Source organism: Hippichthys cyanospilos, chromosome 7 (assembly GCF_059441005.1).
Source record: "Hippichthys cyanospilos isolate Australia breed blue-spotted pipefish chromosome 7, RoL_Hcya_1.0, whole genome shotgun sequence".
Lineage (NCBI taxonomy): Eukaryota > Metazoa > Chordata > Actinopteri > Syngnathiformes > Syngnathidae > Hippichthys > Hippichthys cyanospilos.
Window position 1 is genome coordinate 16869339 of NC_142375.1, and position 26517 is coordinate 16895855.

The 26517-nt window shown below is 39.2% G+C and overlaps 3 protein-coding genes and 1 long non-coding RNA gene across 8 annotated transcripts; 3 read left to right on the forward strand and 1 right to left on the reverse strand.

Moving 5' to 3' along the window:
* Window positions 1-1742: 1742 nt before the first annotated feature.
* Window positions 1743-7676, forward strand: sstr5 (somatostatin receptor 5). Of its 3 annotated transcripts, XM_088420188.1 has the most exons (6): window positions 1745-2218; window positions 2360-2605; window positions 3556-3696; window positions 3776-4048; window positions 6060-6206; window positions 6868-7676. In XM_088420188.1, exons 1-6 carry the CDS (start codon window positions 2069-2071, stop codon window positions 7063-7065), a joined length of 1155 nt encoding a protein of 384 aa, XP_088276314.1. In that variant the 5' UTR covers window positions 1745-2068; the 3' UTR covers window positions 7066-7676. The 3 variants fall into 3 exon arrangements, with proteins under 3 accessions (XP_088276313.1, XP_088276314.1, XP_088276312.1); XM_088420187.1 differs by having other exon boundaries at window positions 1743-2605; window positions 6060-6179; XM_088420186.1 differs by having other exon boundaries at window positions 1745-2605.
* A 4382-nt stretch (window positions 7677-12058) lies between these two features.
* On the reverse strand, window positions 12059-18495 carry LOC148421328 (uncharacterized). The gene is made up of 3 exons (XR_015866160.1): window positions 18373-18495; window positions 18146-18221; window positions 12059-12841 (listed from the first exon to the last, which is right to left on the reverse strand). It is a non-coding gene; the product is annotated as an uncharacterized LOC148421328 (long non-coding RNA).
* gprc5bb (G protein-coupled receptor, class C, group 5, member Bb) lies at window positions 13356-19917 on the forward strand. The gene is made up of 4 exons (XM_088419638.1): window positions 13356-14076; window positions 15351-16476; window positions 17561-17673; window positions 17756-19917. Exons 2-4 carry the CDS (start codon window positions 15363-15365, stop codon window positions 17798-17800), a joined length of 1272 nt encoding a protein of 423 aa, XP_088275764.1. The 5' UTR covers window positions 13356-14076; window positions 15351-15362; the 3' UTR covers window positions 17801-19917.
* A 141-nt stretch (window positions 19918-20058) lies between these two features.
* knop1 (lysine-rich nucleolar protein 1) lies at window positions 20059-25770 on the forward strand. Of its 3 annotated transcripts, none has more exons than XM_088419635.1 (7): window positions 20059-20936; window positions 21335-21409; window positions 22006-22068; window positions 22159-23565; window positions 23644-23715; window positions 24719-24787; window positions 25010-25770. In XM_088419635.1, the coding sequence occupies exons 1-7, from the start codon at window positions 20919-20921 to the stop codon at window positions 25313-25315; spliced, it is 2010 nt and encodes a 669-aa protein (XP_088275761.1). In that variant the 5' UTR covers window positions 20059-20918; the 3' UTR covers window positions 25316-25770. The 3 variants fall into 3 exon arrangements, with proteins under 3 accessions (XP_088275761.1, XP_088275763.1, XP_088275762.1); XM_088419636.1 differs by lacking the exon at window positions 20059-20936 and adding an exon at window positions 20950-21093; XM_088419637.1 differs by lacking the exon at window positions 24719-24787.
* Window positions 25771-26517: the final 747 nt, after the last annotated feature.

Genomic DNA, 26517 nt, shown 5'->3' on the forward strand with positions numbered 1-26517 from the left:
AGGCAGTAGGAGGTGTGCATCCTGAATTGGTCACCAGCAAATAGCAGTCCTAGCATTCATGTTTGTCCATTTGTGTAAAACAATGATGTTTCCCTTAAGTCCTTGTGGTGGAAGATTGCAAAAACACAAAAGGGTTGCACATAGGACAATAATGTCCCTTGACAGGTCAGTAAGGTCAACCTTTGTGTCGTGTAATAGTTTCGCGCCAGGGGATTTTTGTGGACACTGGCACATTAATAAAAGACCCCCCCCTCCACACACACACACACACACACACACACACACACACACACACACACACACACACACACCAACCAACCTGACACAAAGATATTCCAATCCAACGTGTGTGTTTACATGAATGCTTGATGAGCTTGTGACGAGGCGGGTGGTTGCCATTCTCTTCCCTGCAGAGAAGACCAGAAAAAAAAGACCACCAAGAAGTGCATGGAGAGGTTAAAGGACATGTGGTGGTTACACGAGCGTATGAGCATATTGATGTATCTGGTTTGTCTGCAGCTGTTTATCTATTCTTTTGATGCGTGTGTGCGTGTGTACCTGCGGAGAGAAAAGAAGTGTGTTTCTTTGGTACACCTATTCACATGACTGACATTGACAGATGCCACATTGAGCTTACATTATTGAAACAAATGGATATGGTGAGGGAAACATATGAATTACACAAAAGACACGTTTGCACTCTACTGCAATTTTTATATAATTAGATAAGATACATGACTCATTCACATTATGTGGTTGGCACATCACCTGGACTTCACATATTCTCCTGTGTTTGTGTGATTTTTCTTCAAGTAGCCCGGCATGTTCTCAGATTGCAAAAACATGCACACTTGCCTCGCTGAAGACTCTATAGTAAATAATTGTCTGCAGGGATGCATGTAAGTGTGAATGGTTGTCTGGTAGTAACATGTCAAGAAACATTCAGTGAGACAAGACATTCGAACGGACAGTTGCTGGGTGATTGGATGCATAAGGCGAATAAACATGACGTGTGTGTGTGTGTGTGTGTGTGTGTCTGTCTGTTGCAAAGGAGTCAAAACAGCACAAGTAAGCAATAGATTGCTCTGCATTCCAATTAATTTGCTGTTAATTTGAAGATAAAAATACTATTTGCGTCATGGTGTCAAAAATAATTCAGTTAGATTTGCTGTTACCTTCACTATACCTCTAGAGTTAGCCTATCCGTACACCCCTTTGAGATCCACTGATATAGAAAACGTTAAACCATTTTCAACTGCCAATATAGGGACAATTATTACATGTTGAGTGACTCTCTGCAACAATAGTGCACTCGGTCAAATTAATTGATTTTTCAAATGCATTTCAGTGAAACATGTCTTTAGCATTATTGATCAAATTACATGAAAATGACCTTTTTCATGGCTAAATCTGGTTAAACATGTTCATTATTTTTATTCTTGAACAGATTTTTTTCTTGTTTATCTATATATATTAATCGCATATACATATACGTTAATATTGTATTTATTATTATGATACGTAATTACACCAATATAATATTGTTGATATTCTAAATATTACTATAGGGTATGGTTACTTTATATTTATTTATTTGGGTTATTTGGTTTTACTTTATAAACTTGTTTTGGAGCAGATTTACTTGTCTGTTAAGTCTTGCACCTTTGAACACGAACAAATCTATCTTGGGTGCAGCGCAGTCAGAATCCGTCATTGAAGCTCGCAGGCGCGTAAAAGTCGAGCGTGACAATGATTGACCATTGACGCAAAGCTGGAGCCAGTCATCACTTTTGTCAAGAAGTGCAGACACGGCGGACCGAGGCTCGCGGTCCCTTGAGAAACTGTATTTTGTTTTCTTCCAAGAGGATTCTATCACTTTTGCGGAGTGCGTCGCTGATTTCGAATCACATTTTCAGGCTTTCTGGGCTCAGAGTGGCGTGCGCAAAAGAAGTCTCTCAAGAGACTATTTGCATCCAAATACGTTTTTTTTCCCTCTTAACCGTACACTCCGGAGTAACTCGAAATTTAAAAAGTGCAAGCTCAAGAACGAGCCCTCCCAGTCTCGAATATGGAGCAAGTGGATCTGCTGAACTGCTCTCCCCCAACTTTCGCTCTTCCTGCCCTCAGCAACGGCTCCTCCAGCGAGTTCACGCAGAGTGTTCCCTTCCAGGGGAGCAGCACCCCGCTGACAGCCCTCATCTCCATCACAGTCTTCTTGGTAGGTTTGGTCGGCAACAGTCTGGCCATCTACGTGGTGATGCGCTATGCCAACATGAAGACGGTGACCAACATCTACATTCTCAACCTGGCTGTCGCCGACGAGCTCTACATCATCGGGCTGCCTTTCCTCACGACGCAGAATGTTCTCTCCTACTGGCCCTTCGGATCCTTCCTGTGCCGACTCGTCATGACGGCTGACTCCATGAACCAGTTCACGTCGATTTTCTGCCTCACCGTCATGTCCATTGACCGCTATCTGGCCGTGGTGCACCCGATCCGGGGCTCCAAGTGGAGGCACCCACGCGTGGCCAAGGCGGTGAGCGCCGCGGTGTGGGCTGTGTCTTTTGTGGTGGTCCTGCCCGTGGTCATCTTCTCCGATGTGCAGGTATGAATCTGAAAGACTTTTTCTGGCGATGAAACAACTTCGTATACGCAATATAAAACTATAGTTCCATTTCGGGGAATGTTTTTAAATGTTAAAAACATGCACATGCACTTTTGTAAATATGGTTGTCCTGGGACCAAATACAACTGTGCTTTTATTAAAACGATTGCTAAATATCATTTAAAGCATGGGTTCTCGAATTTTTTGGAGTCCGGGACCCCTTTCAAAAAGCACATTTTCCAAGGACCCCCATTCCAAATGTTTGCGGAAACAAAAACAAAAAAATAATAATTTAAGCCATACAATACAATAAACAATATACAAGTATATTTGTTAGTTTTATGCTATACTGAAATTGCACGCCTCCTTATAACAATGGTGTCAATTTCCCTCGTAAAGGTTGCTAGCAATTATTCAGTCAAAAACAGCACTCTAAAATAAAATGCCGCTTTAACTCTCCTGGCTTCACTGCTTCATTAGCAAGCAATAAGACACAGACACAAAACGCATTTTGATCAATTTAAAAATTATTACATCATTAAAACTGGTTGAATTGATTGCTGTATTATAGAGTCATGAATACTTTCATAATTTCATATAAAATTAAATTAACACAAATATATATAATTTTTTTTATTAATAACCCAAATTATTTCACGGACCCCCTGCAGTCAGGCCACGGACCCCCGGGGGTCCGCGGACCCCACTTTGAGAACCACTGATTTAACGACCCAAATAGCTCCTGAATGTCCCCTAAAATTGATTTTCCTCATGACCAGCTTAGTTTTAGATATGCTGAAAAAAAAAACAGAGAAAGGAGTTTAATTCTCTATATGCTTGTCTACTCAAAAACCCCCAAAAGAAGACTGTTGTAAAATGTAATTTCATTATCCATTGTACATTTTGCCCACCAAAGCGCAACCCTAACTGGTTCTGAAATGTCCCTTTAGGACACCTTTAACTCATGCAACATGATCTGGCCAGAGCCAAAAGACGTGTGGTCAACGGCCTTCATTCTCTACACCACCACGGTGGGCTTTTTTGGACCTCTGCTCATCATCTGCCTCTGCTACCTGCTTATAGTAATCAAGGTGTGTGCGTATACGTACAATATTGTACGTGAGTGTTTGTGTCCATGCCATTCGTACATGTGTCTTTGTTTTCCTGCAGGTGAAGTCCTCAGGAGTGCGGGCGGGCTTCACCTCGCGGCGACGTTCTGAGCGAAAAGTAACTCGGATGGTGGTGGTTATCGTGGTGGTGTTTGTACTCTGCTGGTTGCCGTTCTTCATCATCAACATCATCAACCTCGTGGTCATCATCCCTGAATCCAGTGTCACTGCAGGAATATACTTCTTTGCAGTCATCCTGTCATATGCCAACTCCTGCGCTAACCCTCTGCTCTACGGATTCCTCTGTGACAACTTCAAACAGAGCTTCAGAAAAGTACATTGATGAGTTCATCCTTAAATGCCGGGGATGATTCAGTGTGAATACCATAAATTTATGTATATAAATGACAACTAAAATGCATTGTGGGGGAAATTCTGTTTATAAATGTATGGCAGCAGTGGTAACTTTTGGTAACACTGTTGACTTGAGTCTTTTTACGTGGGAATCCCATAGGGCAAATCTACCAAAGAACTTAACTACTTGATTTTTTTGTTAAACCGGTAGCCTCCTCAGATAAATTTTGACTGAAGTGGGAACAACACATTAAAACAAGTACTATTGGCCTGCTTAACATTACCTTTAAACGTATCCATCTTCTGTCTTTTTTTCTATTCAGCTTTTAGGAGGGGACCTTGAAGGACAGGAATGACACATAGATTTTTTTTTGTGTGTCCTGGGTCATGACCTCCTAGAGGAGCGTGGTCAGTTATGCTCAAGCAAACTCATCAGGCTTCTCTACATGCAGATGCTCAGTGTCTCCACTGTGAGCCCATCTCTGCCGAAGAACCCCAACAATCTATGCAGAAAACTTGTTTTAGCTTCTTGTACTGTATCTGCTATAGCTGTGTCTTTCAGTCACGACCCCCAATTAGTGACTATAGGTAAGGGTAATCAACCGATAAATTTACCTTTTGGCTCCGTTCTTTTTTTACCCAGATAAATCGATGCAGAGTTCGCATGACTGCACACGCTGCAACAATCAGACTGTCAATCTCCCATTTTATTCTTCCTTGAGAGCAAGACCTCAAATACTTGAACTCTTCCATTTGGGATAAGAGCTGATTAATGACACGAGACAACAACACCATTTTTCAACTGAGAGTTCTCGCCTCAAATTTGGAGGTGCTGATTCTCATCCCAGCCCTATGCTCCAAAATGCTCCTGCGAGAGCTGAAGAGCATGGCTTGATGGGGCCATCCGAATCACATCATCTACAAAAAGCAGAGCTGAATTACTGAGGGCAACAAAAACAGACCCTTCATTGTGTCTGTCGTGCTTAGAAATGTTGGCCACGAAGGTAATAAACAAAATCTGTGATAAAGGGCAGCTTCAGGGAAGTCCAACCCTTACTGGAATCAATCCGAAATACTTCAGGCAATGTGGACCATACCAATAGTTTTACAGGGAATGTCCATATAAGGGGATTGGGTACTTTACTCCTGGAGCGCTCTTCACGAGATCACCCTAAGGAATACAGTCGAACATTTTTTCCAAGTCCACAGAACACATATAGAGTGGTTGAACGAATTCCTTTGGACCTCTGGAAGCCCGCTGAGACGTGCTCCATAATTTCTTCTTCATCATTCTAGATGCAATTCTAAAGCTCACCCAAATAGACCTCACTGCGGAAATCGAGGACTGTGTTCCTCCTGTATTTGGAACACTCTAACCCTTATCCCACTTTTTGTAGAAGGGGGACCTTCATCCCAGTTAGCCAACAAAGAGACATCGTCCCTGATGTTGATTCAATGATGCAGAGGGGCTTCAACCAGAAAAACACAACAACATACAGAACCTTTAGGAACATCTCCTGGGCCCTGACTCCAAGGAGCTTTTTATCCCCCTAGGCAACTTCAACCCCAGAGACAGGAGAGCCCACCATCTTCAGACTGCTGCGGGTCAATAGTTATGCCCATATTTGCTTGACACCTCCAGGGTGGAAGAGAGTCCAGATTCTCTCAAGAAAACCCTCAACTGTCTAGTCGAAACTTCATACACCAGCTCAGGCGCTTTTCCTGCAAGTGAGAAAGTTCCACGCCCCTAAATCCTGTATAGCTTCTGTAGGCTTGGATTGAACCTTCCGCACCCACCTTTGCTCACCCCCAGCTCTCACTGGGATTTTCAACAATTAATAACCTGTGTGAAATTCAATATCCTTCTTTAATGGATTCCATAAAAAGGCGCAGGAAGATGATAAATTCCAGATCTTGTGTTATGATTTTTGAGGCATCTCTGAGTGCAGAACACTGAGTGCAAATAACACTCAATTGTTGTGGGGCTGCAGGTGCTGTGTGTGAAGAGGCTGAGTTGCAAGGCCAATGGTGTGGATGACGGCGACCCCAGCGCTCGCCGTATTGTGAGATCAATGCCAACTGATTGTGCACCTTACTCTCCGAAACACCAGGTATCTTACCACCCCCAGACCAGTCAGGTATGTTCACAGGCAGTTTTTCTGCATTCAAAATCTGCAGATTTACGCCTTTGCAGTCTTCACATAGTTTTTGAGAGATTATAGCCTGTCACATAGGGCTGGGCTGATATGGCTGAAAAAAAAAATCATCTAAATTTTATTGCAATCATAGAGTTTAACCAAACATATGTTTATTTAAAGGTTAGATTCATTTTTTTAAAAATGTGGAAAGTATTCCGACAAAGTAACAAATACTGCATTAAAAGCAGGTTTAACATAAACTCAAATTAATTAGATAAACTTTTCACTTTTTAAAGCTAAAAATGGCCAAATAAGTGTACTATGAATACCTTTGAATGCTACAATTAAATAGTTTGTACCTTTTGTAAATACGTTTTGTATAGCACCCATCCAGCATTTTGCCACTTCTGTAAAGTGTCGATTTTAGCTTACAGTATTTTCAAATCTTCGATTTTTAATTAATTTGGGTATATCGTCCAGCCCTACTGTCACAATCATCCGTGCTTCAATCATACTCCATTCAGATATACAAAAACCTTCAAAAGCTTTTCTCACTCATTCTTCTTTTTAGATCCTCCTCTCTAATTTGTCCTTTTTTTATGTATTCTGTCACTGATGGTTGTTTCTTTAACCATATCGTCGCTCTTTCCCTTTGTTGAAGATCTTTCCTCAACCTTCAGGCCTCCCGGTTTCTGGCGCAGCTGCCGACTTGCACGGCTGCGTCTCGGCATGCAAGCCGGCTTCCGCCGCAGTCGAACAATTCCCCAGGACCACGCCGACAATTACAGCAACCTCCCTGAGCACTGTGGCTGAAAGTCCTGCTATTACCACGTTAACTGCAGTGCCTGCCATCTCTTAACGAATATGACCTCGAAGATGAGGCTGAGGATAGAAAAGTGTGAGATGGGAATATGAGAAGGTGCAAGCACGTAACATAGGTTAAAAAAAAATCTATTTGAAAAGAAATGTGTGTGTAAAGACTGTCTATATGCAAATGTGAGTATTGTATATGTATGAGTATACGCTATTTGTGTTTGGACATGCATAATTTTATTTCATATTTTAGGTAGTACATATGGTAGGACAAGATGTGCTTGTTCATATTGAATCATTGATTGTTCGTAAAACAATACATAGTGTACTGATATGTTTTGCATAATTGTAAAGATACTTACGTTTGCAAATTTCTATTAATTTTTAATTGTGTAACTGTGACAAGTGCATTTAATGTAGGTGACCCTCGTGGCTGCTGTTTGTAATATGTTCTGTGTGTTTAATGATGTAAGGTAATTCAACAACCTTTAATTATTACCCATACTACGTTATTTACTTTATATGTATATTTAGGAAGCAGAAGCTGTGACATAAAGCATTGCAAAAAAAGGAAATCCAAACCGGCTGATCACAAAAGCTGGAATGTGACCAATTTTGTACCGGCTCCAAGCAAACAAAATACAACTTCGGATCATTCAGATGTCTCTGTGTTGTTTTTATTTGCTGTGTTTCTTTGAACTAGGTAAAAAGCCGTGGTCATAAAGCAGACAATTTACCTTAGTACTGCCACTCAGCACATATTAAAATTGACTTTGATGACATGCAAATGAGCTTGAAATAAACATTCTGTGAGCCAAATCGTACTGGAACTAGGCAACCCTGATATCAGCTTACTGAAGAGCTAGTCCAAGGGAATTAAATTGCCATGAAAACAATGTGGAAGGTCACCCTAAGCGTTCCATAATTGAAATCTCTGCATCCTCACAGGCCATGATGGCTTGAATCATTATCAATCAACTCTGGAGCCTTCTTGCCATCTGGTCAGTGTTGTAGCTTCAAGATCTCTTCAAGACCTCTCTTTGCTACACCCTTCAATCACAGAATCGACTGGGAAGGGATCAAAGATAATTACCCATGAGTCACCCACATTTTGAATCTCATTCAGGAAAAGAACACTGATATATGACTCTGTGACAGTGTCTCGGTGTGTTTACCTCCTTTTTTGAAAGGTCATGGGAGACAGACCATCTGCATAAAACTATCAGGTTAGAGTAGTCTAATGTTGTGTGATTTTCGCTCATGATGATTGTCCTGTATCAAGATATTGCGAGCAAAACCAAACTAAATCTAAGATGTTGCATGTTTAAATAATAATTCAAGTCATATTGCCTACGTGAAAACTACAAATGAGCAGAAAAAGTGCTGCTTATAAGATAACACTGTGGAGCACAACTGACATGTTGAGCTCACACTTCAAAAGATCTGTTGATTGGTTGTATTCGCTTGGGATTTTGAAAGTCAGCAATTGGTCCTGACAACAGAAATGTCAGTTTGAACCTTGGCAGGACAGTTCTTTCACTTTTTTAGGAATAATGAAGGTGTGATAATGTGAAGGGTATGAAATGGCGGAGAGGAGGAGAGTGTCAAAGAGGATACAGTACTGAATTGTTTCAATAAACGCCTCATCAGTCGTCTGTCCAAAAATAGATGTCGTCAAGCCATAATGTCTGGAACATATCAACTCATTGCCTGAACTAATAATATGTTATTGTTGGAAAATTCATCTCATTCATTAAATAGGAAAAAACAACAAGACATGAAACCAAATGCATTCTTATCTTGAATAAAAAGGAGCCAAAAGTAGAACATTTTCATCTGCGATGCATTAATTTGCATAAATAAACTCTACGTGCCTCAACCTATTTTCTGTCAAATATTTTTTTCAACAACATACTTGAACAAACTTCACTCTGTCTATAGTTCAAAATCAACTGTTGTTTTCCTCTTTATCAGACATTTTTAAATTCAAACCTCTTAGAAAATTGAAGATTTTTAATTTTTTTTTCGTTTTTAAATTAAACATTTTTTAAGTCTTTCACTGTCTGATTAAGAGGAAAACAACAGTTGCTTTTTCAACCAAGTACCCCCTAACGATCACACAGCATTTTTGCATTATGAAAAAAAAAAAGAAAAAAGAAATCGAGTGCTGTGCCGTCTGACGGAAGAATCGTTTATGTATATAGATGTTATCATATAAAAACACATTGATACACATTGATTGCACACAAACTAACACATACACACGCACACACACGCTCACACTCACACAACAGACGAACCAATTCCTTATATGGTATTATTTTCAAACCTGTAACCGCCTTCTTTGTAGCCCTTGTAACAAAACGAGGAGGAGAGCCCGAAAACCCTGAAAGACCCTGGTGCTCTCTCCCTCTTTTGCAAAAGATCGTGTTTGACTCAGAGTTTTGGCTTTTCTCCAGTCTTTCATTATTGATAACTCTGACAGCGTCTGTCTCTGATTTGTTAAACTTTAAAACTCCATATGCATCTTGGAGTATTTTTTTCAGAAACCCTTGAAGATAGCGCTTTATTATCCTTTTCAGTTCTGGCTCATTTTGCAAAGGAGTCACTATAAACAATTTAGCAAAAAAAATGGCTTTGTGGTTCAATTAATTTGCTTTTAATTTGAAAAGAAACCTACACGCTTTCTATCACAGCAATAAAACACCTTCAAATAGATTTGATAACATCTGCAAAAGCCCTGTTAAAATTTCACAAACCCCCAATTGTGTCTTCACATACTCCAAGCGTACTCATACCATTTGCTACAGTAAAAATTTGTAAGACTTTTTAATAAAAATCACTGAAAAAAAATGAAGCAACAGGTTGACATCTGCCTCACATTGGCAGGTTGTGGGTTAAAATCTCAATTCTGACCTTCTGTGTATAGTTTGCATGTTTCGCTTTTGGGTTTTTTCCAGGTGCTCTGGTTTACTCCCACATTCTAAAACGTGCACAAGAGGTTAGTTCATCCATGCATTCAACATTTTTATGTTCAGGGATGTAGGGTGGCTGAGGAAATAGTGGACAACACCTTGGTCAGCAGTCAATCGCAGGGCACACTGAAAGACGGAAAACCATTTGCACTCACATTCAGACTATCACTAAGTGACAGCTGTACCCGGCACAGATGTCACCATAACCCCTGCTATGGGTTATTTGAAGCTTCTAAATTGCCCATCAGTGTGAATTTAAACGGATGCTTGTTTTTCTCTTTGTGACTTGTGATCAGCTGGCAACCAGTACAGGGTCGAGTGAGAATATGAGAGAAATGATTTTGAAACAGAGTTTTCAAGGCAATTGCTTTTAAAATTGTATTTCAACTGAATTATTTTGAAAATCTAATTAAAATAACCTGAATGGAAAATGATTTTGCCTTCACCCTAATATTTAAGACAATCAATGCAATCAAACTACAGTATGTGTCTACTTCCTAGAGAGACTTGTTTATTTTGAAGGTTTGAAGAGTATTTCGGCACTGTTCGCAGTCATTTAATAGGCATTTGTTCATAGGTTCGAATCCTGAAATTGCTGTTTATACCTTCCACTGAATAGAAGTTCACCAATTCTGCAATGATAATGCTACTGGACAGTATTATGATATTTTGTATTCATATTATTGTGAGTATTCTTTACAAGTAAAAAAAACAAAACAAAACAAAACAACAGCAAAACAAGATGGTCTAAAATGATTAAATGTTTCATTCCAACCTGAGACCTGATTTGTAGAATAACTTGGTTCAATCTTGCAGTACCCTCTAGAGGATTTCAGAAGAAGAACGCTTCATTTCTATGTATTATTTCAGGAGATGCTCAACACAAATTGACAGTGGAAAACGTAAGTAAGTAGCAATGTATGTTACTGTAACATCATCAATTTTACATTCAACATAATACAACAGAACACAGAATATGGAAAAGAAGCAATACATCAGCAAACGCAGCATCAATCGGTCATCCCAGCAATAGCAAAGGGAAGCAACAAAACAAACCACGGTATTGAACCAGAAACATAACAAAACCTACATTTATACTCAGCAATACAGTAACAAGAGACGCTCACATAAGTAATAAATGTAATGGTTAAAATACCAAGACATCAACATGACTAAAACAAGGGATTTATCTGTAAAAGAGAATTGTTTGACATGTGTTCTTTTGTTCAATACATTTATGCAATATTATAAAAAATGTTTTTTTTCCCCCAAAAAATTCACCAAACACTCCATCAATTAAAACTGTAAGAGCTTTATAATTTTATATTTTTAATACAATACTATGAAGGGCTCCTGTCAGACTATCACCCCACTACCACCATGATTGAATTTTTGTAAAATGTCTTTTTTGACCGCTTTTAGTTTCCTTTTTTTTCAGACAGCTTCTACCATATATAAGTGATTTCTTGATTGAGCTGGTCTGGAGGTAACCATGCTTGGGTGTGGTCAATTAAAACAACCTTTGCTTAAAAATCAAAAAACATGTTTAACAAGAGTTAATGTATGATTTGACCAGGTGCGGCAAGTACTTTTTCACATTGGACCAGGTAGCTTTGATTAGCACTTATTTCTCTTTAAAAACAAGCATTTTATTTTTAATTTGTTAAATTGTTCTTGGCATTTGTATTTGATTTATTTTAAACGTTAATGTGGGGGATTATGCACAAAAACAAATATACAGTACATCAAGTGAAAGTGAATAATTGCGCCCACTGCTCAAGATGACTATTAGATCATTGTCACCAGATACTTGAGGGATAATGGAGGGATTATGGGATGGGCCATAATTGACAATGTCCTATTGGACAGACTCAAGTGATGACAGGATTAGCCAGATTAGAGATAATGTGCTGTTACTCAGCACTTGTATTTGCTTGCTTCCATTTACCAGTGGTCTTTATGTCCCTGTGGAAGTACTAACCCTCAATATATATTCGATAAATCACAACTGTTTGGAAGAAACAGGTACCTCGGAAACCAACAATTTTCCCCATTGGACATTAGTGAGGTTTAAGGAGTGATTCACAACCTTTATTGAACAAGGGCACATGTTTTATATCACAAACTACCTAAAGTGCCAGAAAAAAATCACTTGGCTCAAACAAATATTTCACAAACAATATGGTACATACAATCAGTTGTTTAAATGGTCAAGTACACAATTTTAGCCTCTAAGAATAAACTAAATTCAATTTTAGCAGCATAACACTCTTCTATTACATTTCTCGCTTACACTTCGTGATAGTCATGTGACTACTTCAGTAATTGGGTAAACGTCATCGTAGGATATGGCATAAAAGTCTCCGGTGCAGTTTGCATGTTCTCCCTATGCCTGCATGTATTTTCTCTGTGTACTCTGGCTTTCCTTCTTGCATTCCAAAAAATAGGTATATTAAACAATCTTTTTTTTTTTTTTTTAGATGTGTTTGTGAGTGTGAATGATTATCCACAGGTGTCAAAATCAAGGCCCGGGGTCCAGATCCGGCCCGCCACATCGTTTCATCTGGCCCGCCAAATGTTGATTTGACTTCAGGTTTCTGGCTTGCAAGTTATCTTCAACTTTTAATGCAATCGCAATCCCAATCTCTCTTTTGAACAGTTTTTGTCAGCCTCTGATTTCAAAACTCGGTAAGTGTGTAAATTAAAATGTATTTGAAAGTCATACTGGCCCTCCGACAGAAACTATAACTATGATAAAACTATGATAACCATGATAAAAATGAGTTTGAACCCCCTTGACCCGAGGGTGTGTTAGGTCCAGGATTCCTTGTCCTCTGAAGCAAAAACCTGGAGGAGAGTAACAAGCATATATTAGTATTAGGAATCTGAACATAATCAGGCTTTTTCAACTCTTATCTTACTTTGTTCGCTTTGCTTCTTCACTCGTGTGACAAGCAAGTACCTACTTAGTATCTGGATGAGACTACTGCTCTGCTTTACTTCCAAGTTTGTTTGTCTCATAGTTTATTTGTGTACCGCAAACCAGCTTCTCTAGTGTCTGACTGTAATCTGTCACTGAAGTCGTATATGCCAACAAAATCCTCTTCCGCACTGATCCAAACCGGCTTGATTGCCAATTTTCACGGCACCTGCTGATTGTCATGCCTCCCTTCAGATCCTGTCCAGCTCCAGATCGACATGAGCTCATGTCCAAGGCGGGAGATTAGTCCACCCTAAAGGGAGTCTTGGCTGAGGGATAGGCTGTTATGTAACATTTCCTACAAGGATGACCACGTGGCCTCAGAGCGCGGACCATCTGCCTTCACCTTTCCAAATCCCTTCCTCACTCAGCTAGGCGATATTTTTCATGGACACCTGCGATGGGGACGATTCACCATTTGTTGTTTTGATCCGCTTTGGCGTCACCATAAGGCAAAACAAAAAGAAGCCATCCCATTTCAGCTATGAATCCGCGCAAAGAGAAATCCAGTGTAGGAGTGGGACAATAACAGAAAATTTAGAGGAAAAAAACAAAAACGCTTCAACCTTGGGTGTGAAGTGGTGTGCTCATTAATGCTTGTTATTTCCTGGTTGGATGTGTGCTCCAGCAGTCTCTGCTTCCCTTACGTGGGTGAGCTCCAGCAAAACTGGGATTGCAACTCTGTTGACACCTCCGCACAATCAACATGCAGCAGGGAGAGAGACACATGCAGACTTGACTGGGATGAAGATGACAGAGGTTGCCAGAGAGACCAAGAGACACGTTAAAACAAGGAGAGAAAGAGAGTGAAAGGGACCCAAACCAGATATTTGAAGATTAGGTAGAAGTAGTCAAATAGTAAGTACTTGATCCTCATTTTTAGCAGACTGGTTGTGTCACAGCAGCAGCAAGACACAATTTAACAAAATAACCAAAGGGACATTTTCAAATTCAACATGGAAGCTGTTTGGTTCCTGCAAACCTGAGGATTTGAACTGGGATTATTTATTAGGATTAGTCAAACTCTTTAAATGATGACATGAAGAATATGATGCCTGTCCATTGTCACTAATTACGAATTGAAGCTGCTGAGCTATCAGAGGTAAGTCGGAAAATGTAACATTGAAATGATTTTGTGGTGCTTTGTTTCTTAGAAATAATTTCAGTTTTACCCTTTGTGCCGTATTTGAATCCTTTTATGGTCATTTTCTCCCACATCATTCTCACAGTATGTTAGCCAACAGATGGCACATTTCTGGTAGTGCGATAACTAAGTGGTTGAACTTAGACATGTTGTCGCCATCTGGGTGAAATTTCAGCTCCCTGGCGCCTTCTTTCAATGCTTTCTTTTCAATGTAAAATGCCTTTGAAGTAAATATCAAAGGGTTAAATGTGAATGTTCCCGAAATGTGAGGATGTTTAGAACAACATTATGTACTGTACAGTGCATGTAAATGAGAGGATTGCTTATATCAAGGACCTAACAACGATGCATAATTTTTGCATGCATGTGTGTGCGTTTTCTTAAGCTCGACTCAAAGCGCAGCGTGCAATGTCAGCCCACGCTGTTTCACGTTGCCAAGGAAACTATTGGCCAGTGCTAAAATCATTTCTCTTCTGTGCTGTGAGCGCATGAGTGTGTTTCCAAAGAGAAGAACATTTCTGATCCGTCAAAGCTTACTTTTTAAGCAGTATTGCATAATTGAGCTCTATTAAGCGCGGGTATTTTTGTCATAATTCGATTTGACTCTGGTTTTGCGTCTGTGCTCCGAGTCAGATTCGATTTTTGAGACACTTTGTTATTTGATTAGGTTTTGTAATAAATTTAAGCGACTTGTTGGACGTTTTAATGCAATTACGTAAAAGATCAAAGCAATTTCACTCCTATCATACTTTATATACATAGGCTTTAATAGATTTATGGAAAGCCAAAAGAGTTTAGGTACTTTAGTTTTTAATCTTTGATGCGCAACATGAATAGTGGCTACACAAGTCTTGCCAATTGTACAATTAGCATCACTGATTCACGGTTTCTTAGCGTTCTTAAAGGTACAATATGAAAGATTTAGCGAGATCTAGTGATGAAGAAAACATTCTTTCATTTTGAAAACCCATTCAAAATTAAAATAATATGCAAAAAAATATGTGCCATCAAAACATACATTCTTTATGGTAGTAGTTACAGGCAAGCCGACAGCAAGTTGAATTTTATTAATTAATTTATTAATTAGTTCATAACATTGATTTGGGCATTTAATGTTGATTCTGAATTGAAGCAAATGAAAATCTTGTTTTTTGGTGAATCAATTTGGGGAGGGGGGGCACGCCTCTAATCTCTGTAATGCATCTGGTTTTCCTGCCTGTGTTTGTCTTTAGCATCCCTCTAAGATGGCTGTCAACAGTTTGCTCATCTTCCTCCCGCTACTGATTGGCTCTTGCACATCGCACCCATCACCTCCGCCTCCACTGGGATGTAGTGAGCGTGTGGAGCCCCAGTACAGAGTGCTGTGTGACCTGGAGTCAGTGTGGGGCGTCGTTTTGGAGGCGATAGCCTGCAGCGGGGGCCTCACCTCCCTAATCCTTGCCGCACTCCTTGTCGTCAAACTTCGCTCCATTTCCGACCCGGCCAGGCGCTCCGGGGTGGGACCGCTTCTGCTGCTTCTGGGCACGCTCCTTGGGATCTTCCCCATCTCTCTGGCGTTCCTTGTGGGAAAGAACCAGGTCCTCTGCGTGGTTCGGAGAGCCTTCTGGGGCCCCCTCTTTGCCCTTTGCTTCTCCAGTCTGCTGGTCCAGGGCCTGAGGCTCAGGAGGCTGGTAGCTGGGAAAACCAGCCCATCGGGAAGCACCCTGGCCGCACTGGGCTTGGCATTAGCCTTGGTTCAGGGGATTATCTCAGCCGAATGGGTCCTTCTCACCGTCGTCAGGGAGGGTCATCCGGCCTGTGAGTATCCACCTTTGGACTTTGCCCTGACATGCAGCTACACCTTAGGGCTGCTCCTCATAGCCATGGGGCTCTCTCTTGCGGTGGTGCTGTGCGGGGGGGAATTGGTAGGAGAGGCAGCTCATGAAAGTGACGAAGATAGAGAAGACGAGAGCGACAAAAGGAGATGGAAGTGCAATGCGGTGTGGCTCTTCCTGGCAAGTCTGGCGTCGGCGTTGCTTTGGGTGGCCTGGCTCGGCTTTTATCTCTATGGGAGCCAAGCGGTCAGGTTCAGGGGGAAAGGGGGTAGGTCAGGAGGAGGAGCTGGAAAGGTGGAGGAGCACGTGATGGATGAGCCCGCGCTGGCGGTTGCCCTGGTTGTGCAGGGCTGGATCCTTCTGCTGTTCCACGGAATTCCAGAAAGCCACCTATGTCTCTGGAACCGTTCGCAATGCGGCAGGCAAGATTTCTTTGACACCAATGAGACAACTCCGCCTCCACATTTCAGAGATGAGCTTCCAGCGCACTCTCACCAACCCTTCCAGGAAAACCAGGCCTTTTCTATGGAGGAGCACGGTGCAAGTATGCTCAAGTTCTGTGTGTGTGTGTATGTGTGTGTTATTGCTACAAATTTCATGTAACAGTGCTTGAATTCAGCCTTCAAGTGGAAATTGCAAGGTCACACTTTTGGCATCAGTGCAGCAGAAACACAACAGCTGCAAATGTACAGTTGCTAGGCAACCAGAAACACAAACCATCGGGTTTTGTTTCCAATTCAAAGTTAAATGAATGAGTGTAAAATTAAGAGACGGCAAAAGAAATTTCTTTTAAAGATGAATCAATAAGATCATGACTTAGATTAAACCATACCCACTTGAAGGTACCAGCCTATCTTCATCTAAAGTACAACAGAGCAGGAGACTTCATTTAAAGGGCTTACCAAAATATGATGAGAGAGAACCATTAGAACTGACGATCATCCCAAATCATGTTCTCTAGATTTGTTTTCCAAAGAACCTGTTCAACTAAACACAATCCATTCAAAGCCTTCGATTTAAACCCTAATTATTTGTGTAACTTCTTAGAGAGAGATGACTCATCCCAGCTTCTGTGCTCATTGGAAAGCTAAACAGCAAGACACAAAGACAAACCAGTCCAAAATGATACTTGAAAGAAGACATTAAAGGGGCCATCAAATTTAACAAACTAACAGATTGCTGTTGTCACATTTAGCAAAAAATATTTATATACATGTCAACAAAAACTGAAAATTGTGTTTTGATTTGAAAGATGTGAGTTTGATTTGAAAAATGTAGCCCAAACTCTGACATCCGAGGTACAGGGACCGAACAGTCCGTGTCAAGGTGTTCAGTACCTCGTACTCCCAAAGCACCCCCCACAGGACTTCCTGAGGGACACGTGGATAGCAACTGAAACTAGTATTATTTGCCAGCGTGAGTATCGATACTCATTGTCCAAAAAATAAGTATCACACTTATGAGTTATTACTACAGCATTACGAAAGCCTTATTTCCAACTGAATAAACTAAGGGGTGTCTGGTTAAAAAAATTGAAAACTTTAATGACCATTGTAATGCAACATTGTAAAACAAATGCTACACCACAAATTTGACGACACTTTAGACTTTGCTGTGTTGTCTTTCAGCTCTCCGAAGTGGAAACTACCAAAGCGGTCATGGGAGTGTTCGCCCAGGCATCTCCTTCAGAGGTCACGTTTACCAACCAACTGAAATGGCTCTTGTTATGAATGGTGGTACGGTAAGTGAGCTTGTCATATTATCACTCTTCAATTGCAAAATATGTCCAGCTGATTCACTTTTATTTCTTTACCATCATACAGATACCCACAGCTCCCATTAACTACACTGGAAGACGATTGTGGTAAAGCTTGCGTCACATTTGTGATCCTTTATTTCCTGATGCCTACTTAGGAGTAATAATTTTGAAAGACGTAACATATCATAAAGGACGGACTTACAACAGCTCAATACATTTCAATCTTTCTGCATACATGTTGGAAATCTGCATTTTGAAAGCAAATTTGGAGAGTTTGCATCGCTTTTTGAAAATGAAACGTCTGTAAAAGACAATAAAGGGACATTTTGCTGGTGTGACTACCAGTTACAGTGCTTTACTCCTATCATTACACAGATGTCTGTAATATGTAAATAAGATAAGAGGAGGCAGTTGAGGTGGGACGATTATGCGTGGGGTTGAGAATTATACAAACCTTCAGGATGTGAATTTAAAGGGATGCTTGCTTTGTCTCCGGTTGTCCTTGCCATTTGGCTCTTCCGTTAGGCATGCTACAGGACATAATATGAGCTGCATTATAGAGAAACCTTGTCCATATTGTCTCGTATCATGTGCACATGAATGTAATAACAAGTCTATGGACTACTTAAAAAGCCATCAATACACTCAATGGTGAAATCATTAGGTACACACACCCCTTACCTGTGTGATCTCTCAATGGCCAAAACAAGACCTGAGTCTTTATTCTCATGTCCAATACCCAAAATATTATTTAAAAAGTTAAAACAAACGAAAAAAAAGTACTATATGATGCACTGCCACGTGACCACTGGCCACCTCGCAAATGCTCATTGGAATGAATGGAGCCACGGCGTTCTCTAGTGGCCAATCGGTGCCAAGTACATTCTCCTCGATTCCTACCGAGCAGCATATACTTTATCATAAAAGATTAAGAGCAATCTATGTCGGCGTTTTATCGGGCAAACACTGTACGTATACACGTATACACAAATGCAAAATTTGCAAAAATGTGTTTCCATTAGATTGTACAAAGAAAAATAAACCTGTATAGTAATCTTTTTTTTTTAACATTCATACACATAATTTGAAATGCTCTGAGTACAGTACAGTATATCAGAAACGGCTTTAATTTAACAAGGCGAGATTTCACGCATCAAAAGTCAGTTTGCGAATACATTTAGCCAAATTGATATTTGTTTCAGTATTCATCAGTTTTGGCTTTTTTTGGGGGGTGGTGTTCCATGAGATATTAGTTAATGTAAAATGGGTGCCTTGGCTCAATCTGACCTGGGAAACACTGCATTGAATTGTGCAACTGTACCTAATGATGTGACCAATGAGTGTAATATTAGGTATTACAGCACAAGGTTTAATTTATCCTGGAAGCTGTATTTTGCACTTTATAAGAGTTGATGGGGTCTCTGTATAGTATGTTTCTCTATTATCTTGTAAAAGGTCAAATATTTTGATATGTTGTCAGGATTATTTCATGTTTTCTAAGGTGTTGATGTCTACTGAATATACACAGACACACACACATACAAACACACGCACCCACGCAAGAATGGGACAGTGCTCAACCGATTTTGGTATACAGTATTTTCTATTGTGATGTGTGAGTGTCACCACAAGGTTATGTATGACAGTGTTGCTTTTGTGTATTATGGCAATGTGGTTCTTACAAATTTGAAACTTTTTTTTCTAGCTTTGTCAGTTGAGATAAAACATGAACAAAATCATGTTTGCAAACGCACCCGGTTTCCAACCCATGCAGTCTTTTTTACTGGCATTATAATATCGTACAATGTCTGATTGTATGATTGTTTGAAATTATTCACTATATATGTGGGTGTTCAAATGCATCAGTAATAAGACTTCAAGCAACAGTATTGTCACTGTGGGTAATTTAATCAAGTGCCCCACTTTGTACCAAATCTGATTTTCTGACTAATTAATGAATGTTTGTGTAATATTGCTTTATTAGTGAGGTGTAGGGTACAATTTTGTAACTTCAAATACCTGTATTAACTTGACATTTGTTATTTAATATCCTAATATAAATGACTTTTAATCAATTGTGTCCTAAAATGTGAAAAGCACTGGTATTTACACTTCTAATAATTTTAAGGCAATTATAATGTCACTGTTTTATGGCAGCATAACATGAATGTTTGTAATGTAATTTGCACAGAGTGACTAATACATCAGTGCACATTTTCTCTTCAAGGTCGTCTTCATTTATCGTCAGTCTGCTGTTCTTGAATGCATGGGCATGTTCATTTTCTACATCATTTATAATCATTAGGGTCATTGCTGAGATGGAGCTTATAGTAACCGACTTTGGGAAAAAGACTGGTGGCAAGTCAATTGCGAAGCACACATACAAACCTCCTAGTTAAGGAAAGAAGAGAAAAAAAATCTGCTGTTATCTATTAGTATTAGGCTTATTATGATAACACTGAGTCCGCAGCAAGGTTGCTATTAACAGTGATATACGTAACAGAGTTACAAAAGTTTGAATCTCCATTAACTCCATGACATTTGAAAACTGAAAAATTATGAAAATGAAGAGAGGGCTTACTCTTATAATCATGATTAAAATAATTAGCTCGATGATGGCATTGCTTTTAAGTCTTGTATTAACTTTTTCTCATTTCCTTTCAAGAAGAATAAAATGATTTAGCTACATGTATACAGATGTAAATTTAATTTAAATTGGAATCCATCCATCCATTCAATTTCTATGTAGGCCTGCAGTATAGTTTTCCTTCTACTGAACAAAATTCGATTTGTTCAACAAATCCTGAACAGTTTTTCAGCCTAACCTTCAGGTTTGTCATTGTTTTGTCAAAAGTGTGATATCAGTATAAATAAAGACCATTTCAAAATAGAAATAAAATAACATGAATAACGCAGAAAATAACATGCGGTAGTGGCGGAGTAATTCGTTGGGCGGACGGAATCAAAACCTTTGGCTCCGCCCATATGTTGAACTTTTCCTCGAACAATGCTCCACAGCGATACCACCGGTTGTGGCGTGAGAACAAGTACAGTATACATATTTTCAAAAAAAAACACACAGTGCACAAAAGAAAAAAAAATCGATGTTCAAATTCAAACAATGATTTATAAACATATCACTCCTGAGTGGACTGTTTAGATACGAATCCCTACCGGAAGTCAATACAATAACTTCCGGGTCGGGAAGCTACTTTTCCTACACGTGAATGAATAAAATGTGCAAAGTAAGTAAACTAATATCATGTTTAGGTTCCTATATTTTCCAAACTATCAACACTGCATTGTTTTATTCGTTCTACGTAATAAGTGTAAGACAAGAGTTCAGGTTGTTGCTTGCAGTAGCTTGACGATGCTCGTATCTGTCAAATGAATTCTGTTTGTGTGAGTGCCTTTTTGTGTCTACTATAAAGTAGGATCGTGAAGCGTTCCTTCAACTCTCATCTCAAAGCAATCGAAAAATGTATCATGGTTTACTAGTTTTCTGGTGCGTGTCAATAATTGCTAAACGACCACTAATCATTGTCTTCTTCCGTTAACTTGTACTGCAACTGACGGCGCTATTATAAGTTAAAACAAATGTAAGTAGCTAATATTGTTTATTTCATTCACGAATTTATTTCAGACGGATTCCGATGATTTGATCTTTATTTCTGAAAGCGTTGCACCTTTGTCCAGGAAAACTGTTGTCATTGACCAGGTAAGCATGCAATTGCAATTACTGAATGTCTACTATTTTACTGAAAATTAACCAAAAAAAAACGTGAAATGTTGTCAAACGTGGTGTTGAGGTATTTTTTGATATTCGGCAATTGCTGATTTCGATTTTTTTTGTACATTTATTTTAAATGTTTTTTTTCCCAAGATTATACACATTCTCTGCCTATACTGGCACACCAAATGTATTTTTTTTTTGTAGATTATAGTTGTTCATATGTTGCTATTACACAAAATGCTTGAAACTACTAAGAGCTTTTGCACTAGTGATACTGGTTGTATTTTCTCAAAATTGTCAGAGATAGTTATTCTTCATGCACGACTATCATTCCACTCTGAAATATAAATCGAAATACCTATTAAAGCGTTAACCATTGGAGTGGTATGTCTTGAAGGAATTTGCATGATTAAATAAATACTTTAGATTTTGGCCTGGATTAGAATTAATAGAGCAGTTATTAGTGATAATCTGAAGAATCTATGCAGTTTGAATAAGTATAGATAATATAAACTGAAGGAACTTGTCAATGTAATTGTAGTTTGATGTCAGTCATACTGAATTTGGTTGTTGCCCAATAGGTAAAGCGACTTGCTCTGCAAAGAGACATTGATCAGGAATCTCTCCCAAAGCATTTCCCAAAGGTTTGTTATAAACACACCTTTATGTGATTGGAATGGTAATTAAATGTAACATATTGAACTGAAGCTATAATCTTATCTCCCCGGTCAAAGGAATGGTATGCCCTTGTGCAAAGACCTGAGGAGAAGATGAAAATTAAAAGCGAGGATGTGACATATGAGAACTTTGAAGAAAAATATAAGAAACAACGAGAACAAACATCACTCCTAAAAATGAACGACACCGCTTGTGATGAAGGGACAGCACAGTGTGTGGAAAAGAAAAAAAAACAAGTTGAAAAAGAGGAGTCAGTAGTTAAAGTACATGGATCATTAGAAGTAGGTGGTGAGGAGAAAAAGGTGAAAAAGAAGAAGAAAAAGAAAGAAAATGGTTCCACGAAATTAAATGGAAAAGGCAAAAAAGCAAAGGAAAAACAGACTGGCGGTCAAGAGGGAACCAAGAAAAAAAGTCTTGGGAAAACGTCAAAAAATATAAGTAAAAATAAACATGAAAACGTTCTTAATAATGATCAAGTGAAAAAGAAAATCAAGAAAGAAACAGCCGAGATTAATATTACTAATGCTTGCCCAGTTACAGCTGACAGTGCAGTCATACAAAAGAAGAAAGAAAAAAAAGAAAAGGAAAAAAGCGTGTGTAAGAAGAAAAGGTTGAAAGATGAGGGGACGCAAATTCAAGGTGAAAACGCTTTGGAGCAGGTCAAAGCAGAGAAAGTAGCAAAGAAAGCCAAGAAAGAAAAAACGGAGGTTCATTATATTAATGATTCTCACGTTACAGATGACAGCGCAGTCATCAAAAAGAAGACAAAAAAGAAACAACAAAAGGAAAAAAGTGAATGTAAGAAGAAAAAGCTGAAACATGAGGGCACACAAATTAAACGTGAAAATCCTCAGGTGCAGATTGAAGCAAAGAAAGTCCCAAAGAAAGCCAAAAAAGAACAAAATCCAGTTATGATTGCTGAGGATAATAATAAACACAAGGCAAAGCGGAAAAAGGACATAACGGAACAGAATGAAACAAAAAAGAAGAAAACGGCTAAATTAAAACTAACCAAGCGAGAATTGGCCCAAAAAAGTTCAGCCGGACAAGAGATTAAAGAGGTTAAACTAAAGAAGAAAAAAAAGAAAGGCAATGAAAAACACGAGGATTCAGATAAGGAAGCACAGAAGGAAGAAAAAGATGTAAAAAGTGGCGCCGGCCTAGAGGAACCTGAGACAAAAGCAAAGAAAACAAAAGAAAAGCCCAAGAAGAGAAAGTCTTCTGAGCTCCGCGCCGAAGAAGAGACTGAATCTCCAAAGAAGAAAAAACAAAAAGTAAAAAAGCCCAAATGTGAAAAAATAGACTTCAATGAACCGAGCAAGAAAAGAAAAAAGAAGAGTTCTCTTCAAAAAGACGATCATGAGGACGTATTTCTCCAGAAAGACAAACATGTTGAGGATGTGTTTCCTGACTTCCCGATGAAGAAAAAGAATGGTATTAAAGAAGAAATAGAATACCAGATGGTGAGTATGTCTTTCTTCAAGATTATTTACAAATTTCCTCTTTTGCCTGGATAACTTTTTTGGGGATTGTGATTTCAGCATGTTCCCCAAGTGGACGTCGTCTTCTTGTCAGCGAAGACCGGAAACACAGACGAGGTGACCATCAATAAGGTAAAAATCCAGCATGACGTTGCTTTGCTTTGTTTTGTTTAGAATTTTCACATTCTTTATCATAATCCAAATCTAAAGGTCTACGACCTATATTGCTTCATGTGCCATTTTGCTGGTCAAATAGTAAATAGAAGGATAGACACAACGCGACCGTGGACAAACCCTGACGAACCTCTGATGTGCACACGCATTTGCTATTTTTGCAATGTTCGACGCTCACCGTGCTTAAAATCCCATGGATGTTGTGTAGGTCTGGAGGGGGAAGTTGACCAAGTTGGGTAATTTAGCTAAAAACAAAATATTTGTCTGGAACCTCCGCTGGAATATTGTTTGCACCACTGTTTTCGACTCGCGGCTTTCTTGCAAGCGTACGTAGTGCTGTAATGATGGCAAGGGAGAAAGATTGACCCAGAAAACAGGATACTGTATCACAAGATTGGGGTCTTTTCCAATTTAAAAAAAAGGTACATAAATCATGTTCAATAATTGCAAGGTGGAAAAGCAAAATGTGCGTGATCAAATTACCATTGATTGTTTTGGTCTGGTGGCTGAATGATTATTTAGCAGGAGCTGAACAGCTAGCTAATGTTTATTTATTCAGGCTTAGCAGCTCTGCTAGCATTGTGCTACATTTTAAATGATCCAACAGGTTCTAGTCCGTTGACTTAATTAGCTTCATTTTCTTCGCGTCACTGGAGATACCAACATACGAATTATTCTTAGAAAGATGGCTTAGTCGTCATGGTTGTTCATCAGGTCCAAGTTCAGTTGCACGTTCATTCAATTGTTTCTATAACTTTCTATTTTCTTTCTTTTACTACTGGATACTGCTTAACTTAAATCGCAAACCAAAGTTAACAGGAAAAGCTGTTCTCTGATTGGTTGTGGTAACACACATTTCCACCTTGTCCGATTGAGTAAATATGCTCACATAATACAGTATCACGATTCTCAATTACATTAATTTGCATGTTTCTTGATTTAGTGTTTCACTCTGTCGCAGGAAAGACGGCAGGCTTTACAGATGGAGGTCGACAAGGCCTCTCAGCCTGAAAATATGGACCAACTTTACGTCAGTGATCCTATTTTTCTCTTTTGATTTTTAAGTGCTTTTCATGTTCAAAAAAGCAACAAAAGACAAAGAAAAACGGAATCTTTGACAAGATTCTTTGCCATCTTACAGTAGTAGTCAGATTTAGCTGTGGATTTTGAGTGGATAAGTAAAAAAAACAAAAAAAAAACGAGTGCATTAATTTGTGTCACATTCTAAATGGCTCCCCAAATCACATTTCAGGGGTTTGGTCAGTGGAGCACCGCCCAGTTTGAAAGCTCTCAACAGCAGCAAAAGTTCCTCAGGCTGTTGGGCGGCTTCAAGGACCTCCAGCCAGCCGCCGCTATAAGCACGCCCAAAACGAATATGGCGCTAGGCAAGGACGGGGAGGAGCTTTTACAGCGAGACCTCATGGGATCGTTTGAGCGTGCCCACTTACGCCAAGCAAACTTTAACAGCAGAGCTGCGGGACTTGGCTTTCACGAAGCACCCAAAAAGACATTCTTTATCGATGTCAACGCGTGTCGATCTGTCCGCTTTGATGACTGAGAAGCAAGCACGCCTTCGTAGGTCTCGACGAGGTGAAATTTTCAGTTTTCAAGTTGCTTGCACTATTTTATCAGATGTGACCCTGATCAAAACCTCGCTTTTGGTTTATATACCACAGACATGTTTTCTGCATAGGACACTATTTTGAATTGTTTCGGGAGCTAGTTCAGTTTTTTAACTTTTTTTTTCTTTTCTTCTGATAGGATTAAATCTGCCCATAAACTAAAAATGTGAGGCTCGGCCACGTGTGTCCCACTTAACATTGTATGAGTGTGTGTGGCAATGAGAAATGGTGTTTGTAAAAGGTCATTGAAATAATAATCCAGTTCATACTGAGTTTTAACATGACAGTATTTTGTTTTTTAAACCGCAGACAGATTTAAGGTTGTTTTAACGTCATTACATCAAGCGCTTTGCAGATTATGGTTTTCTGTAAATAAACTAATGCAACACTCTTTGTAATTTACATTATTTGTGACAGACTTGAAAAAAATGAACTGGTAAAAAAATGTTTAGTGGTCAAAGAGAAAAAAAAAGATTGAATAATTGATCACCTAAACATTTCAGAGAAAACCCTGAAACGTTTTTTTTATTTTTTTTTTTTTAAGATCGTTATTGTGGTAGATCAAAAGATACAGAACAATAAAAAAGTGGTTTCAGTCATTTCCATTTACAAATGCAGTAGTTAACTTTACCTTTACTGTATTTGAGACGAATTTTTAAGGCTGCAACCTTTCGCTTCAGCCACCAGGAGAAACGCTTAGAAAATAACATGACTATTCTGTCCATAGCAAACTTGCTCCTATGTGGGGTGAACTCTAGTTTGGCAGATATTCGCTACATTTGTGTCTTTGTTGCTAGCATTAGCTGTAGCTGCAGTCGCAGCTGGATGCTTTGCATTTATGTAAGAGGCTAAACTTAACTACTTTTATCAGAAGCAAGCTCCTACTTACAAAGAATGCAAAACACTATCAAACTTTTGTATCAGGGCATATTTAAATTTTACAATAATTGGACCAATACACATGCTCTTCCATTTTACAGTCTTTTTTTTCTGCTTCTGAACCTGCCCTCCTGCTTACAACAGGAGCTTATCAGGTTATGCCAAACACATTGACAGCCAATCAGTGTCCAGGGTGTGATTTGACCTTTGTTTTCCAACCTCCAACGAACACATTCTCTTTATATGACACTCCTAGTTT

Coding starts and splice junctions, on each gene's coding strand:
- gprc5bb (XM_088419638.1), top strand. CDS start 15,363: ATGGCTGTCAACAGTTTGCTCATCTTCCTCCCGCTACTGATTGGCTCT. Junction 16,477..17,560: donor TATGGAGGAGCACGGTGCAA/GTATGCTCAAGT, acceptor GTTGTCTTTCAG/CTCTCCGAAGTGGAAACTAC. Junction 17,674..17,755: donor TTGTTATGAATGGTGGTACG/GTAAGTGAGCTT, acceptor ACCATCATACAG/ATACCCACAGCTCCCATTAA.
- knop1 (XM_088419635.1), top strand. Junction 22,069..22,158: donor TCCCAAAGCATTTCCCAAAG/GTTTGTTATAAA, acceptor CCCCGGTCAAAG/GAATGGTATGCCCTTGTGCA. Junction 23,716..24,718: donor ACGAGGTGACCATCAATAAG/GTAAAAATCCAG, acceptor ACTCTGTCGCAG/GAAAGACGGCAGGCTTTACA.
- sstr5 (XM_088420186.1), top strand. CDS start 2,069: ATGGAGCAAGTGGATCTGCTGAACTGCTCTCCCCCAACTTTCGCTCTT. Junction 3,697..3,775: donor ACCTGCTTATAGTAATCAAG/GTGTGTGCGTAT, acceptor GTTTTCCTGCAG/GTGAAGTCCTCAGGAGTGCG. Junction 4,049..6,059: donor TCAAACAGAGCTTCAGAAAA/GTACATTGATGA, acceptor GTGGGGCTGCAG/GTGCTGTGTGTGAAGAGGCT.